The sequence below is a fragment of the Poromitra crassiceps genome (genome assembly GCF_964638095.1).
Source record: "Poromitra crassiceps genome assembly, chromosome: 28".
In the NCBI taxonomy this organism is placed as follows: Eukaryota; Metazoa; Chordata; class Actinopteri; order Beryciformes; family Melamphaidae; genus Poromitra; species Poromitra crassiceps.
Window position 1 is genome coordinate 6288552 of NC_139651.1, and position 13360 is coordinate 6301911.

Consider the following 13360-nt stretch of genomic DNA (forward strand, 5'->3'; position numbering starts at 1 on the left):
CAACAAGTCAGCAGTCTTCATCCATGTCTGTCCAGACTCATACAACCACAAATACCTTGAAGCCCACGGTGCAGCGGTGTGGCCATTCAGTCTTATGGCACTTTAGGCAATGTTTGGGGGTACCTCAATAAAACGCCATTCATTTTCAACATGGAAAATGGTCCTATCCCTACCTGTACCCTACCCCTGACCCTAAACCACCCACACACCCCTAGCCACTCCCCCTACCCACCCCTCGAACCTCAACTCTCTACGACCTACCTGTCCCTAGCTACGGCCCCTTTTCCCTAGTCCCACCCCCTTCCCTCACCACGCCCCTCCCACCACCCATATCCCCCAAGCCACTGCCCCTATCCACCCCTTGAACTCCGACTCTCTATGATGTTCCTATCCCTAGCTACAGCTACAGCTTGATTGGCTGTCTCGTTGTCTTTCCTTCTTGAATTGGTCGATTTCAAATTGGCCCCTCCTCTCGTCACTGTGGTCCGCCGCCAGGTATCCCAGCATGCTTTGCAAGGCGATGAACAACGTATCCAATACAAAATGACTTCCAGCGTCTGTACAAAATGGTAAAAAATAGGGGCTGTAACTAATTAGTCCCAACACTGACCCCTAAATCTCACACACTTGACAAACTCACTTCTTGTCTCGTCCATCAGGCAAATACGCGAAGGCCTGCCCAGCAGACACTGTGTATAGCTACGACATGACGTCGTGTGGGCGGAGCTGTCGCTCCCTGAGCCAGGCGGACTACGCCTGCCAGGCCAGCTTCACCCCTGTGGACGGCTGTGGCTGTGCCGAGGGAACCTACATGAACGAGGAGGGCCATTGCGTGGCCAGCGCCAAGTGTCCCTGCTACGATAAGGACACCATCATCCCTGCCGGAGAGACTGTCACCAACGAAGGCTCCACTTGGTAAGCACAGAGTCACCGCAAGATTGGCGCATTTATGTCCTTGCACAGCAGGGGCGTTTTTGTGTGCACGATTAATTCGCACGTCAATAATATTTTTCGAACCTATATCCAGTCAATGTAACCGTGCATACCAACAGCGAAATTCCAGTGAGCAAAAGTGCGGCACATATTTTTTCCAATATGAAAATTTGCCTCCGAAAAGTACACATTTGTTGCTGTGATTGAGAGGTGGGTCAAAATTCACCTCACAATTTTGTGCTGTTTATTCAGGTAGCTCTTGGTGTGTAATAGCCTTTATGGGGTCAGGACTTACATTATAATAATCAAATACAAATAGCATTCTATCACAATTTATCAATGATCAAGTCTGGTCAGACTTTGATGGCGGCCGAACCACCATTTTACGGCCTCCCGTTTCCCAATATAGGTTGCTACGGCTACGATGATGATGCTTACTGTGTTCATGTCCTCTCCTCTTTTCATAGCACCTGCAGACAAGGAGTTCTCAAGTGCACAGGGAGGCCAAGACTGGAAGGTAGGTTTCCAAATAGAAATAGGCCTCAAGTCAGGTTATGGCTCCATCACCAGTTTAGCTAGCAAGTTGTGTAGTCAGCTGCTTTTTCTCAGCAACCGAGTACCTGAGCAGCAAACTGGTTTTGCCATTGAAATCACCGTGAATTCTTTTGGCCAAGAAAGAAAGAAAAATCTGTCTGGAGCCGCAAAACATAATTGAACCTTATCATGAAGGTAACACAGACTATTAAGTCTAAATTAGCCTATCAACATTACTAACACTGTAGGTCTAAATGAGCATGACTCATCACAGGAAATTGAGTATGCTGGAGCTGAATTGGTATCCTAAATTTACTGACAGTTGCAATGTTCATGGCCCTGTCTTTGACTCCCGTCTCAAAACACCCCAATCGAAAATGTTAATATTATTCTAGGCCTGTTTTACAATTATGACATATTTTAGGTTACTACAATAATTAGGTACTCTTGATTTTGATAATTAATTAGGCCTACTTTTATAAATTTCAACCAAATTATGGGAAATTCTGTGATATTCCATGTTTTTATTACCAAATCATATGGCCCTACAATATGAAGGCAGTGATATTTATGGTATTTCATGCTTCTCAACCTTCCTCTGTTATTTCTCCATCCAGTCACACCCTCCTGTGCTGCTCCTATGGTTTACTTTGACTGTTCCACCGCCGAGCCTGGTACCACTGGGGCAGAGTGTCACAAGAGCTGCAGTACTATGGACATGGCTTGTGTAAGTATAACAGAGCACACACACAGAGACCATTTACACCTGGCGCTAACATGCGTTTTCTGTGATCAGATTGCAATCAGATTGTATTTTATCACTTCAGCCTGATTCCATTTACACCTGGCGTTAACAGGCATTTTCTGCAATCTGATTGCAATCAGATTGCATAAATGGTTGTCCTCTCAATCCGCATAAAATTGCTGTATCCAGATTGAGAGGACACATTGCATTCACACTTGTGTTCAATGTGTACACAATGCATTCCTGACCACCCCCGGAGGTGGTTTGGCCGATCAGATTGCAATCCTTCTTCAATGCGTTTTGGGGGTGTTTACACCTGGCATTTCAAGTGATAAAACACAATCTGATTGCAATCTGATCACAGAAAACGCATGTTAGCGCCAGGTGTAAATGGCCTCAAAAGACACAAGATTAGGGGTCGACCGATATGGGTTTCTCAATGGCCGACGCTGATATCGAGAGAGCAGGGCAGGCGATCGCTGATATACAATATCATGTTTTTCTTTTCTTTTTCTTCATGTGATAAAATGCAACAATTCAATAATAACAAATGAGACACAAACTTGCTGAACTCAAATGAACATTTATTTAACAGTAATGCTGTCTGCATTGTGAAACAAATGTATCAACTAAATAAATGTCCACAAATAATCAAAAAACTAAACTCTGTAAAAGGAAAAAAACATACTATTATGCACATAAGAACCCTAAATTACACAGGTAGAAGGTTATTGTGGATTTGGGTTTCCAGGGGCTTTAACCCTAACACACACAGGCACATGCATAGACCATGTTTGACTCATGTCCTTCCTTCCCATGTGTGCTGCAGATCAGTACAGCGTGTACCTCTGGCTGCATGTGCCCTGCTGGCCTGGTGTCAAATGGGACAGGAGGCTGCATCAAGGAGTCCAGCTGTCCCTGTCTGCACAACGGCCTGCTCTACCAGCCTGGAGAGACACTTACTGTGGACTGCAACACCTGGTCTGTACACTACCTCTGTCCACTGTTGTAGTCAAGTCACTTTATGGTCCCTATCTTACGCCTGGTGCAAGGGCGAGCATTGCCATTGCTAGTTTCTAGCAGTGACATTCTCCCCTCTTTTGTTTTAATACCACTGGGTCAGTACATCAAAGGATGTGTTTCAGTGACCCAGTGGTAATCAAAAGAAAAAAAGGGAGGTTTTGAGTGCTAGAAACTAGCAATGACAACGCTTGCACTTGCACCCAAATCTGTGTTTTTGTTTTTACTATACGTCTCGGAACATGACGCGAATGGTGCTAGCTAGGTAGCATTAGCATTTGAGCTAACGCTACTGTAACAGACAACCTGGTTACATTACTAACGTTACTAACGTGATTAATACAGCTTTGGGTGATGTACCCCAGCCTGCCAGTAACTTTCAAACCATGTCAGACTTTGAATTCTCAATCGCCAAATATTCCACATTGCACCTTTAAAGAGTTAAAAATGTTTTTTGTTTGAAAGTGTGTGTATGGTCTGTGTCTACGCAGCTATTGCAGTGACAGGAAATTCACATGCACCACCAATGAATGTGATGGGACTTGTGTCATCTATGGCGATGGACATTACATCACATTTGACGATAAGAGGTTTGACTTCAGTGGGCAGTGTGAATACACCCTCCTCCAGGTAAGGTCCTAGCTAGCCTCAGACGCAATTCTCCGCTCACCTGGCGGCTACGCTGGAAAAGCTCCCTCTCAACTTAAACTTGTGGAATCCCGTGTCAGGCATTAAACTGACCTTATTTCTGCATTCTGAAGGTTTCGGTAGGGTCAGATGGAACAAACTTAAAGGAAGGCTTTCCCGTGGGGAATATGAAGATATATTAAATCTCACGCCCCTAAGGTTTTCAAATCCGTTGAAATTTTTGAAATTGGTTGTTCACAGCCTGAGCAATCAACCAAAATCCACTCTGTGTGTGTGTGTGGGGGGGGGGGGGCTGGTGGGGGGAGGGGCGGGTGCGGGGAGCCGAAATCCTACAGTTCCCACAATGCACTGGGCTCGCGTGGCCTTCGATTCCACGCCCACCCCTCAGGCATTTGGCTGATATCAAACTCCAGTAGGTGGCGGTAATGCACATATATGTTTGCCAACCGCCATAAAACTCGAAGAAGAAGAAGAAGGCTTCGACATAAAAACATTAAGTAGAAGAATAATAATAAAAAAAAAAAATTGCCTCCAAATTGCACCAAATTTAAACGGTAGTATATATGTCGGGAGATGTCTTCATAAAAAAAAATCATGCATTTTAAGGCATCTTCCTAGGAGTTATGAGCATCTGATGTTGTAACTATTTCATATAAAAAAGGGTACATTGCTCAGCGTTGATTTCGTAACTTCAACGCACCTTCTACTAGATGTAAAATTTGACGAGCTTTCCAATGCCGGCAGTCCCGTGTCTGTAGGTGCTTCCGTTCCCGAAATATGGTTCTTTGCAAGGAGCTATGGGAAGCTAACATTAGCTAGCCTAGGCTAAGCGGTGAAAAAAGATGGCTGCCTTTTGTTTTTCTTCAGGACCTCTGAAGGGGCGTGGAGGACCTCTAGAGGCGGAACCATGGCGGCACACCCCCACAACACTTGTAGTTCATAGGTGCTCGACTTCCGCAAGGCGGACTTGGCCTCTCTGACGTAAAACGCGTCGGCGAGGCCAAAAAATATGTGAGAGATGGTTGATTGCTCAGGCTGTGAACAACCAATTTAAAAAATTTCAACGGATTCGAAAACCTTAGGGGCGTGAGATTTAATATATCTTCATATTCCCCACGGGAAAGCCGTCCTTTAAAGGTCCCAATTCGTGCAGCTGTAACCTCTTAAAAACGTGTGTCTCTGGTCCATAAAACATGATTCTGGATTAATTTGTCGAAAATATAGCAACCCCGTTCGTTCTGACGGAGTTCTCACTTCCTCATCTCGTCGCTTCCCAAGAATGGTCTGTTTCTATAATATATTCAGAACTAACAGTTCCCATTGGCCGCTGAGGGAGAGCCCGCCCCAGGCTCTCAGCGGCCAATCAGATTAGCGTCCGTGGACCAGCACGCTAGGTTGTGTCCACAACTAACGTTAGCAACGAGCTATCGCTAACTTAACGGTTGCTACGCTAAAGAGGACATCTCAAAATGCCTAGACTTACCCAATGCACCTCCGCAGTTGCTGGATCACGTACAGTTGGGGTCGCTCCAGCTAGAAGTGTTGATTTTGTGGCTATAGACAAAATGGTGCAGGTAGCTTGTGTGAGATAGACCGTGCGCAGTATGCTTAAGGACCCGCGTGACGTAACATTAACCCGTCCGGGGGAACAGAGTGTAAGGGGTGTGGCTTGAAGGAGACTGCAGGGGGTAGCTGGATAGGGACAAATCCAACTCTGGCAGTTCTGAGGTTGTGACCACTCATTACAGGGAGGGCTGACAGCAGTATATATGCATTTACAAGTAAAAACAGCTTTTGCACGGAATGGGACCTTTAACATAATCGGAATCCTAGTTGCTTCAAGAAGTTAGCAGTTATTGTTTAAAAATACTAAGTTTGACGAAATCCGGCTAGTTGTTTGGGACCTGACACCAGAGGCATGTGTACTGGTGGTCTTATTTCTCCTTCTACTGAATAAGGTGTACGAAATAAGGTCACTTCAATGCCCAATACAGGATTCCAGAAGTTTAGGGTAAGAGGGCGCTTTTCCAGCTTAGCCATCAGCCGAGCTGAGAAGTTGCTAGGGCAACCCATCTCCATAATATACAGAAAGAAAGATGGACAGACAGATGGGTAGGAATGGTGTCAAATATGTACTGTGTGTGTGTGTGTGTGTGTGTGTGTGTGTGTGTGTGTGTGTGTGTGTGTGTGTGTGTGTGTGTGTGTGTGTGTGTGTGTGTGTGTGTGTGTGTGTGTGTGTGTGTGCTTGTGTGTGTGCGTGTGCGCGCGCGCGTCCTTCAGGACTACTGTGGAAATGGCCAGGGGAATGGAAGCTTCAGAGTGGTCAGTGAGAACATTCCCTGTGGAACCACAGGAACCACCTGCTCACAGGCCATCAAGATCTTCCTGGGGGTCAGTGCAGTAAACACAGCACACTCACACTGTAGACACTTGGCTGTTTATACATTAGGTCAATGTAGCAATATAAAACTGTAGGAGAATTGAAAAACAATTTAAAATCACACTAAACAATGGATTTCTTAATTTGTTGTCATCCTTTTCTTGTTAAAATCTGATCCAGTTGACATGATTGGTTCAGAAACACACTTAAAATATGTTAATGTTCAATGGATTCTTCCAGGCTAATGAGTTCCAGCTCAAAGACGATGGCTTCCAGGTGGTAAAGGGCAGCAGCAAGGTCCTCCCTCCTCAGGTCCGAAAGATGGGCAACTACCTGGTGGTGACGATCAGGCCGGGACTTGTGCTCATGTGGGACAAGAAGACCAGCCTGTTCATCAAACTCAGTGCAAAGTACCAGGTAAGCAACTGTACCAGGTAAACAACTGGACCAGGTAAACAACTGGACCAGGTAAACAACTGGACCAGGTAATTCTAGTCTGAACAACAACATGCCAACATTTTGGCATATTCCCGATAGTAAGATGAGAAGATATACAGTATGTCCTTCTCTTCTCTGTGATCAGTGGTCTAGTGCCAATAGACCAATTGATATACAGTAGCAGTGAATTCTATATCTGGTTTATTCTTCCTTAGGGTCAAGTCTGTGGTCTGTGTGGAAACTATGATGGCAATAGTAAGAATGACTTCACCACGCGCTCCCTTGAGACGGTGGTCGATGTTCTCGGCTTTGGTAACAGCTGGAAGGCTTCAGCTAGCTGCCCCAATGCCGAGTTGGCCAGTAACCCGTGTGCCTCCAACCCCTACCGGTCAGCCTGGTCCCAGAAGCAGTGCAGCATCATCAACAGCGTCACCTTCCAGACCTGTCATTCACAGGTAACTATGGCAATACACACACACACACACACACACACACACACACACACACACACACACACACACACACACACACACACACACACACACACACAATAAAATAAGATAGAAAATAGATAAGATAAAATAAATAAGATATTTACAAGATGTAAATACAAGCATTTCAGATGCCCCGCTTTATTCGTTTTCAAGTCGCAGTTCAAAACAAATGATCGTTCAGGCAAGGTAATCAAATCAGACTCATCAGGGTGACTTAAAGATAATATTTAAAGCCCCAATCAGTAAGATTTTTGACATTTTTTACTGTAATATAAGATATTTTTAGTCTTAGGACATGGTAGATTGACTTGTAATAGGGAGACTCTCGGCTTTATTTATCCCACACCGCCCTCCATTGGCCAGCACTGGGACTAAGCAGTTTGCTGTCAGCGTCCCGTGTCAATAAAATAGAAAAAAGAAAAGGATGTGCGCATGCGCTGTACAGCGTAAGCGCTGTCTGCATGAAAGCAAGGAAGTAACTCGATTCCGATTTGCTACGAAAATGATGTTTCACGGAACTATGGATTATTATTTCATCACGTGGTGAGTACCCGATGTCACAACATGTACATAGAGCTTTCTGGCGCTGTGTTTTGTTGACTTTGAACGGCGATATCGTTATCGATACTAATGCACGCAGAGGGCGCAGTTGGAAAACTTACTGAATGGGGCTTTAAAGCTGGAAATAAGGTCCAGGTTGCGAACCTGAAACCCTCGTTTTGGTAGGCACTAGGCAGGGAATCTACCGCTACACTACCCGGACGCCCGGCATCTTATTTTTTTTGCTCTCGTCTTTTATCAATGAAATAAACAATTCATCGTTGTGTGTTTAAGGTGGACCCTGGTCCATACTATGATTCCTGTGTGAGAGACTCGTGTGCGTGCGACACCGGTGGAGACTGTGAGTGTTTCTGCACTGCTGTGGCTGCCTACGCCAAAGCCTGCAATGAAGCTGGAGCCTGTGTCAGCTGGAGAACTCCAAGGATCTGCCGTGAGTTTTAATGCAAAAGGAGAGCTTTTAAGCCAGAAGATGGCTAGAACACGGTTGAAAACCACCGCTAATAATATGTAGCTCCACTGTTGGGTGTCCCTACTAGTGGTTAGTTATTAAGTTTAACATTAGTTTAACATTGTTTGTAGTGTAGGGCGATGGTTCTCAAAGTGGGGTCCGGGGACCCCCAGGGGTCCTTGAGGCGGTAGCAAAAAGTGGAATAATTTATTTTCACTATAATGCCATCCATAAGTAACACAATGACAGACTATGTTGGTCGTGGGCTTCATACACTTTTTGTAATAAAACATCTAAAAGCAAAATATTTCATCAGATGGGGGACCCTGGGACATAATCTTGGAGGTCCATGGTGTAGTTTGTGTCAGTTTAGTGGTCCTTGAAAAAGTTTGAGAACCACTGGTCAAGGGTTCGACTAGCCAGCTAGCCGGTTAGCCGGACACTTAGCAATAGTGCTTGTCTGAGTGAACGTTAGCATAATGCAACCATAACTTCTCGTGAGGTTGAAGCACATACCTCTGTTCAGCGCTCATAGTTCCCCCGGGTGGTGGTTGTCCGCCTCCTTGGTACAGCTTTCAGGGCCGCGACAGTACGGTCGGTACTGGTGGTGTTGTTTGATTGTAACTTCACAACGTGAGGAGGGTGGTTACTTAATGATAACCTAATGGACTCACAAAAGGAAATAAACAATACGGATTATCTAGTTGAGTTGGTCATAGTCTTTGGTTAGGGGTTCTGGTTTCCTTTGCATCCTCGTGGCGTGCAAGCAAGATATGCAGCGCCACCCAACTCTCTCACTTCCTACTTCCTACTGGAAATAACCCCCGACCGTGCGGTCGGGCACGCCCTCAAGTCAGGTACATAGCCAATCATCCGCTCAAACATGTGACAAACATGGCTACTAACCAAACCGACCGTGACACTGTTACTGCTAGATTCAGTAGAATACCATTGTGTCTGTCTGTACCCTAATCATAGCAAGGGGTAACATGTTGGCTACTTATTTTGTCTCTCGCAGCTATGTTCTGTGACTACTACAACACCCCCGATGGCTGTGAGTGGCACTACAAGCCTTGTGGAGCTCGGTGTATGAAGACATGCAGGAGCCCATCAGGAAACTGTTCTAACCTCATCACAGCACTGGAAGGTAGAGTCTTAAAGGATGGCTTTACCAATAATCAACCCACTTTGTATCATTCATAATCTGGGTAATATAAGCACATGGTCAGTGTTTACCTTCTTTCTCTGTGTTCCTGTATTGCATTGTGGGTATTGTAGTCCCTACTGTTACAGTTACTGAGGTTGTTGATAATGTTCTGATGGTGTTACAGGCTGCTATCCCCAGTGCCCTCCTACCCAACCTTACTTTGATGAAGACACCATGAAATGTGTTGCCAGGGACCAGTGTGGTTGCTATGACAATCAAGGCAACCACTATAGTGTCGGAGAGAAGGTTCCATCAGAAAACTGTAATGACTGGTAGGTCTCACACAAACAACTCATCTGACTGTCCTTGCTCTTCTGGGTAAGCACCCCGATAAGCCTGATGTGTGTCTCCCTGGAGATGGAGGTCTCTCCCGACCCGCTGTGTCAACAGCAGCTGAATCTCAGCACTCTGCAACGGCCTAGTCGCACTGGAATGCCAGGGGGCTTTCTGGAGCGAGTGGCAAATGCCAAATGACAGCGCATGCGCGAGTAACATCTCAGTCTCCTCTATGATTGGATATCCCTTTATGATGGGATATGGTCATTTCTGAGCCCTAAGCACCGCCCACTTCAACCCCAGCCTCAGTAAACAGCGAAAACGGGGAAATGGCAATATGTCTCCTACTTTTTAGGCTTACAATTAGTCACCTAAGACCCTCAATTACACAGTTAGAAGGTTTTGGTGCATTTTGTTTGCCAAGGTCTTTAAAATAATTTTGGCCCATTACCTTGCAGGATTTTTGAACTGAACCTCAATTTCAAATTGTCCAAAAAGTCAGTGACTACTAGTCACGACAAGTGAGCACTCAAAAAAAAAAGTTTCAAAAGCTAATTTCAATTTCAAATACAATACTCTTCTGTTATTGTCTACTGTCACCCAATTTAACTTCTTAAGTTCAGGAGGACCACCATGTGTCAAGGGACTACAGTATGATCCAATACCACCCTGATTAGTTTAGTTTGAGCTGTTTGAAGTTTTTGTTTTTATTCCCTTATTTATGTAGGCAAGTGCTGCATAGAAATCAGTGCGGTTGTCAGTATGCTTACTGATTGTGCCAGACATGTGAGCTATTATGATGATGCAGCTTTTTGCATGTTGCCTGTCTATCAATGATCCTCTTTTTTTCTGAAATAATTGCAACACTCATGTGCTGTGCTCCATGCTCAAAATCTGAATTTGATACCACAAAAACAATATTACAAAGACCATTTTCCTTCTATTTCAAAGCTCCTGTACAATGTCTGGAATGAGATGCCAATACAATGTGAACAGTAAGAAGAACATTGATTTCAAACCCATTAACATATACAATCTACTTACATATACCAGTATATCTGTTACTGACTGAAACAATTATACTTTTAATATGCAGAGTGCACATGCTTCGTTAATGGGAAAACCTATCCATATGGGTCGACTATCTACAACACCACGGATGGGGTTGGAACTTGCATCACAGCTGTGTGTGGAGCCAATGGGACCATAACCAGGGACACGTACCCATGCGAAAGCACCACAACCCCTGGACCTACTACAACCCCATTCACCACAGTTGCGCCCAGCACAGTTACAGAGATCTTCACAACATTGGCACCAACCACTATCTTCACGTTCTCCACACCTGGTAATAAAAAGGCAAATTTTATGGTTAGAGATACAGGTACTCCGGTAGGGAAGGAAAGATGTAGGCTAAATATGACACAGAACATTTTGAGACTGTTGAATTTTTGTGCCCTGGAAGTTGGAAACATTTTTGAACTTTTCAATTTGAGGTAGACAATGGACCCTATTGTCGCAAAAGCAGTCATTTTGCGTTTGCGCTTGTTTTGCACTTGTTTAACGCCATGCGCAATGCAAATTAGGGGCGTGCATAAGCGCATTTGTATTCTCCCTGCAACGCTATTACATCTATGCCTGTTATAATTGTACTGGACATGCATGGGCTAGGCGTGCCACATGCCAAACAAGGCGTGTCCCCGCAAAATGTGGGGACACAGATGGCATTCTCCTATCGTCAGCATGCGCGCAATTACTTTGCACTAAGAGCTTTGAAAAGCACCCCGCTGCGCTTGAGCGCATCATAATCTCCGCGCTGTGCAGTGCAGTGCAGAGGAATTCCTTTTGGATACGTCATTACGCACGGACGTGACATGCCAGGACATCTAATTCTGCTGCTAAAATTGGGTATTAGCAGATAATTCAGTGAGGCAATCAACTATAATTCACTGAGAAACTTTGATCACATTGCAAAGAGGGGTTAATGGCAAATTAATTGAGAAAACTTGTCAGACATTGTAGCCTCCTTGCAATAGGCTATTCACCTTCACCTATCCCATAACCCGGAGGGTTATGGGAGGGTCCCTGCAGGGACGATAGCATAAGGCAGGCATTAAGGCACGCAAACAGGTGCGCAAGCGCAAAAAGCGGATAGCACCTGTACCAAGATAGGGCCCAAAGTGTCTATTTTTGTGATAATGAATGTTGGTTATTACTAATTAAGGGTTTGATCACAAAATGACACATTTGATTTTATCACAGCTGTTGAAACTACGACCCCAACTGTTGTTACCACAACTAGTGGACCATCAAAAACCACGAAGGGAACTACAGGCAAACCAGTTGAAACAACCACAGAAGAGGCAACAACAGTTGAAACCATATCAACAAAGCCACCAAAGGTGGAAACTACTGGCCCAACTACAGCTGCTACTACACCTATTGTTGAAACTACCACTTCAGTGCCTGAGGTTTCAACAGAAGGCCCCAAAACAACAGTTGTGACTTCCAAACCAGTTGTGACTTCCAAACCCTCTGTTGTTACCACAACTAGTGGACCATCAAAGACCACAAAGGGAACCACTGCCAAACCAGTTGAAACAACCACAAAAGAGGCAACAACAGTTGAAACCATATCAACAAAGCCACCAAAGTTTGAAACTACTGGCCCAACAACAGCTGCTACTACACCTATTGTTGAAACTACCACTTCAGTACCTGAGGTTTCAACAGAAGGCCCCAAAACAACAGTTGTGACTTCCAAACCAGTTTTGACTTCCAAACCCTCTGTTGTTACCACAACTAGTGGACCATCAAAGACCACAAAGGGAACCACTGCCAAACCAGTTGAAACAACCACAAAAGAGGCAACAACAGTTGAAACCATATCAACAAAGCCACCAAAGTTTGAAACTACTGGCCCAACAACAGCTGCCACTTCACCTATTGTTGAAACTACCACTTCAGTACCTGAGGTTTCAACAGAAGGCCCCAAAACAACAGTTGTGACTTCCAAACCAGTTGTGACTTCCAAACCCTCTGTTGTTACCACAACTAGTGGACCATCAAAGACCACAAAGGGAACCACTGCCAAACCAGTTGAAACAACCACAAAAGAGGCAACAACAGTTGAAACCATATCAACAAAGCCACCAAAGTTTGAAACTACTGGCCCAACAACAGCTGCTACTACACCTATTGTTGAAACTACCACTTCAGTACCTGAGGTTTCAACAGAAGGCCCCAAAACAACAGTTGTGACTTCCAAACCAGTTGTGACTTCCAAACCCTCTGTTGTTACCACAACTAGTGGACCATCAAAGACCACAAAGGGAACCACTGCCAAACCATTTGAAACAACCACAAAAGAGGCAACAACAGTTGAAACCATATCAACAAAGCCACCAAAGTTTGAAACTACTGGCCCAACAACAGCTGCCACTTCACCTATTGTTGAAACTACCACTTCAGTACCTGAGGTTTCAACAGAAGGCCCCAAAACAACAGTTGTGACTTCCAAACCAGTTGTGACTTCCAAACCCTCTGTTGTTACCACAACTAGTGGACCATCAAAGACCACAAAGGGAACCACTGCCAAACCAGTTGAAACAACCACAAAAGAGGCAACAACAGTTGAAACCATATCAACAAAGCCACCAAAGTTTGAAACTACTGG

The 13360-nt window shown here is 44.8% G+C and overlaps 1 protein-coding gene across 1 annotated transcript; it reads left to right on the top strand.

Annotated features, from left to right (window-relative positions):
- Nucleotides 1-664: 664 nt before the first annotated feature.
- On the top strand, nt 665-12945 carry LOC310799856 (mucin-5B-like; the record flags this gene model as incomplete). Its single annotated transcript, XM_083662460.1, has 15 exons — nt 665-915; nt 1401-1450; nt 2085-2194; nt 3042-3193; nt 3724-3862; nt 6161-6271; nt 6501-6677; nt 6914-7153; nt 8027-8183; nt 9220-9348; nt 9533-9680; nt 10636-10679; nt 10781-11032; nt 11947-12398; nt 12904-12945. Exons 1-15 carry the CDS (start codon nt 707-709, stop codon nt 12943-12945), a joined length of 2412 nt encoding a protein of 803 aa, XP_083518586.1. The 5' UTR covers nt 665-706.
- Nucleotides 12946-13360: the final 415 nt, after the last annotated feature.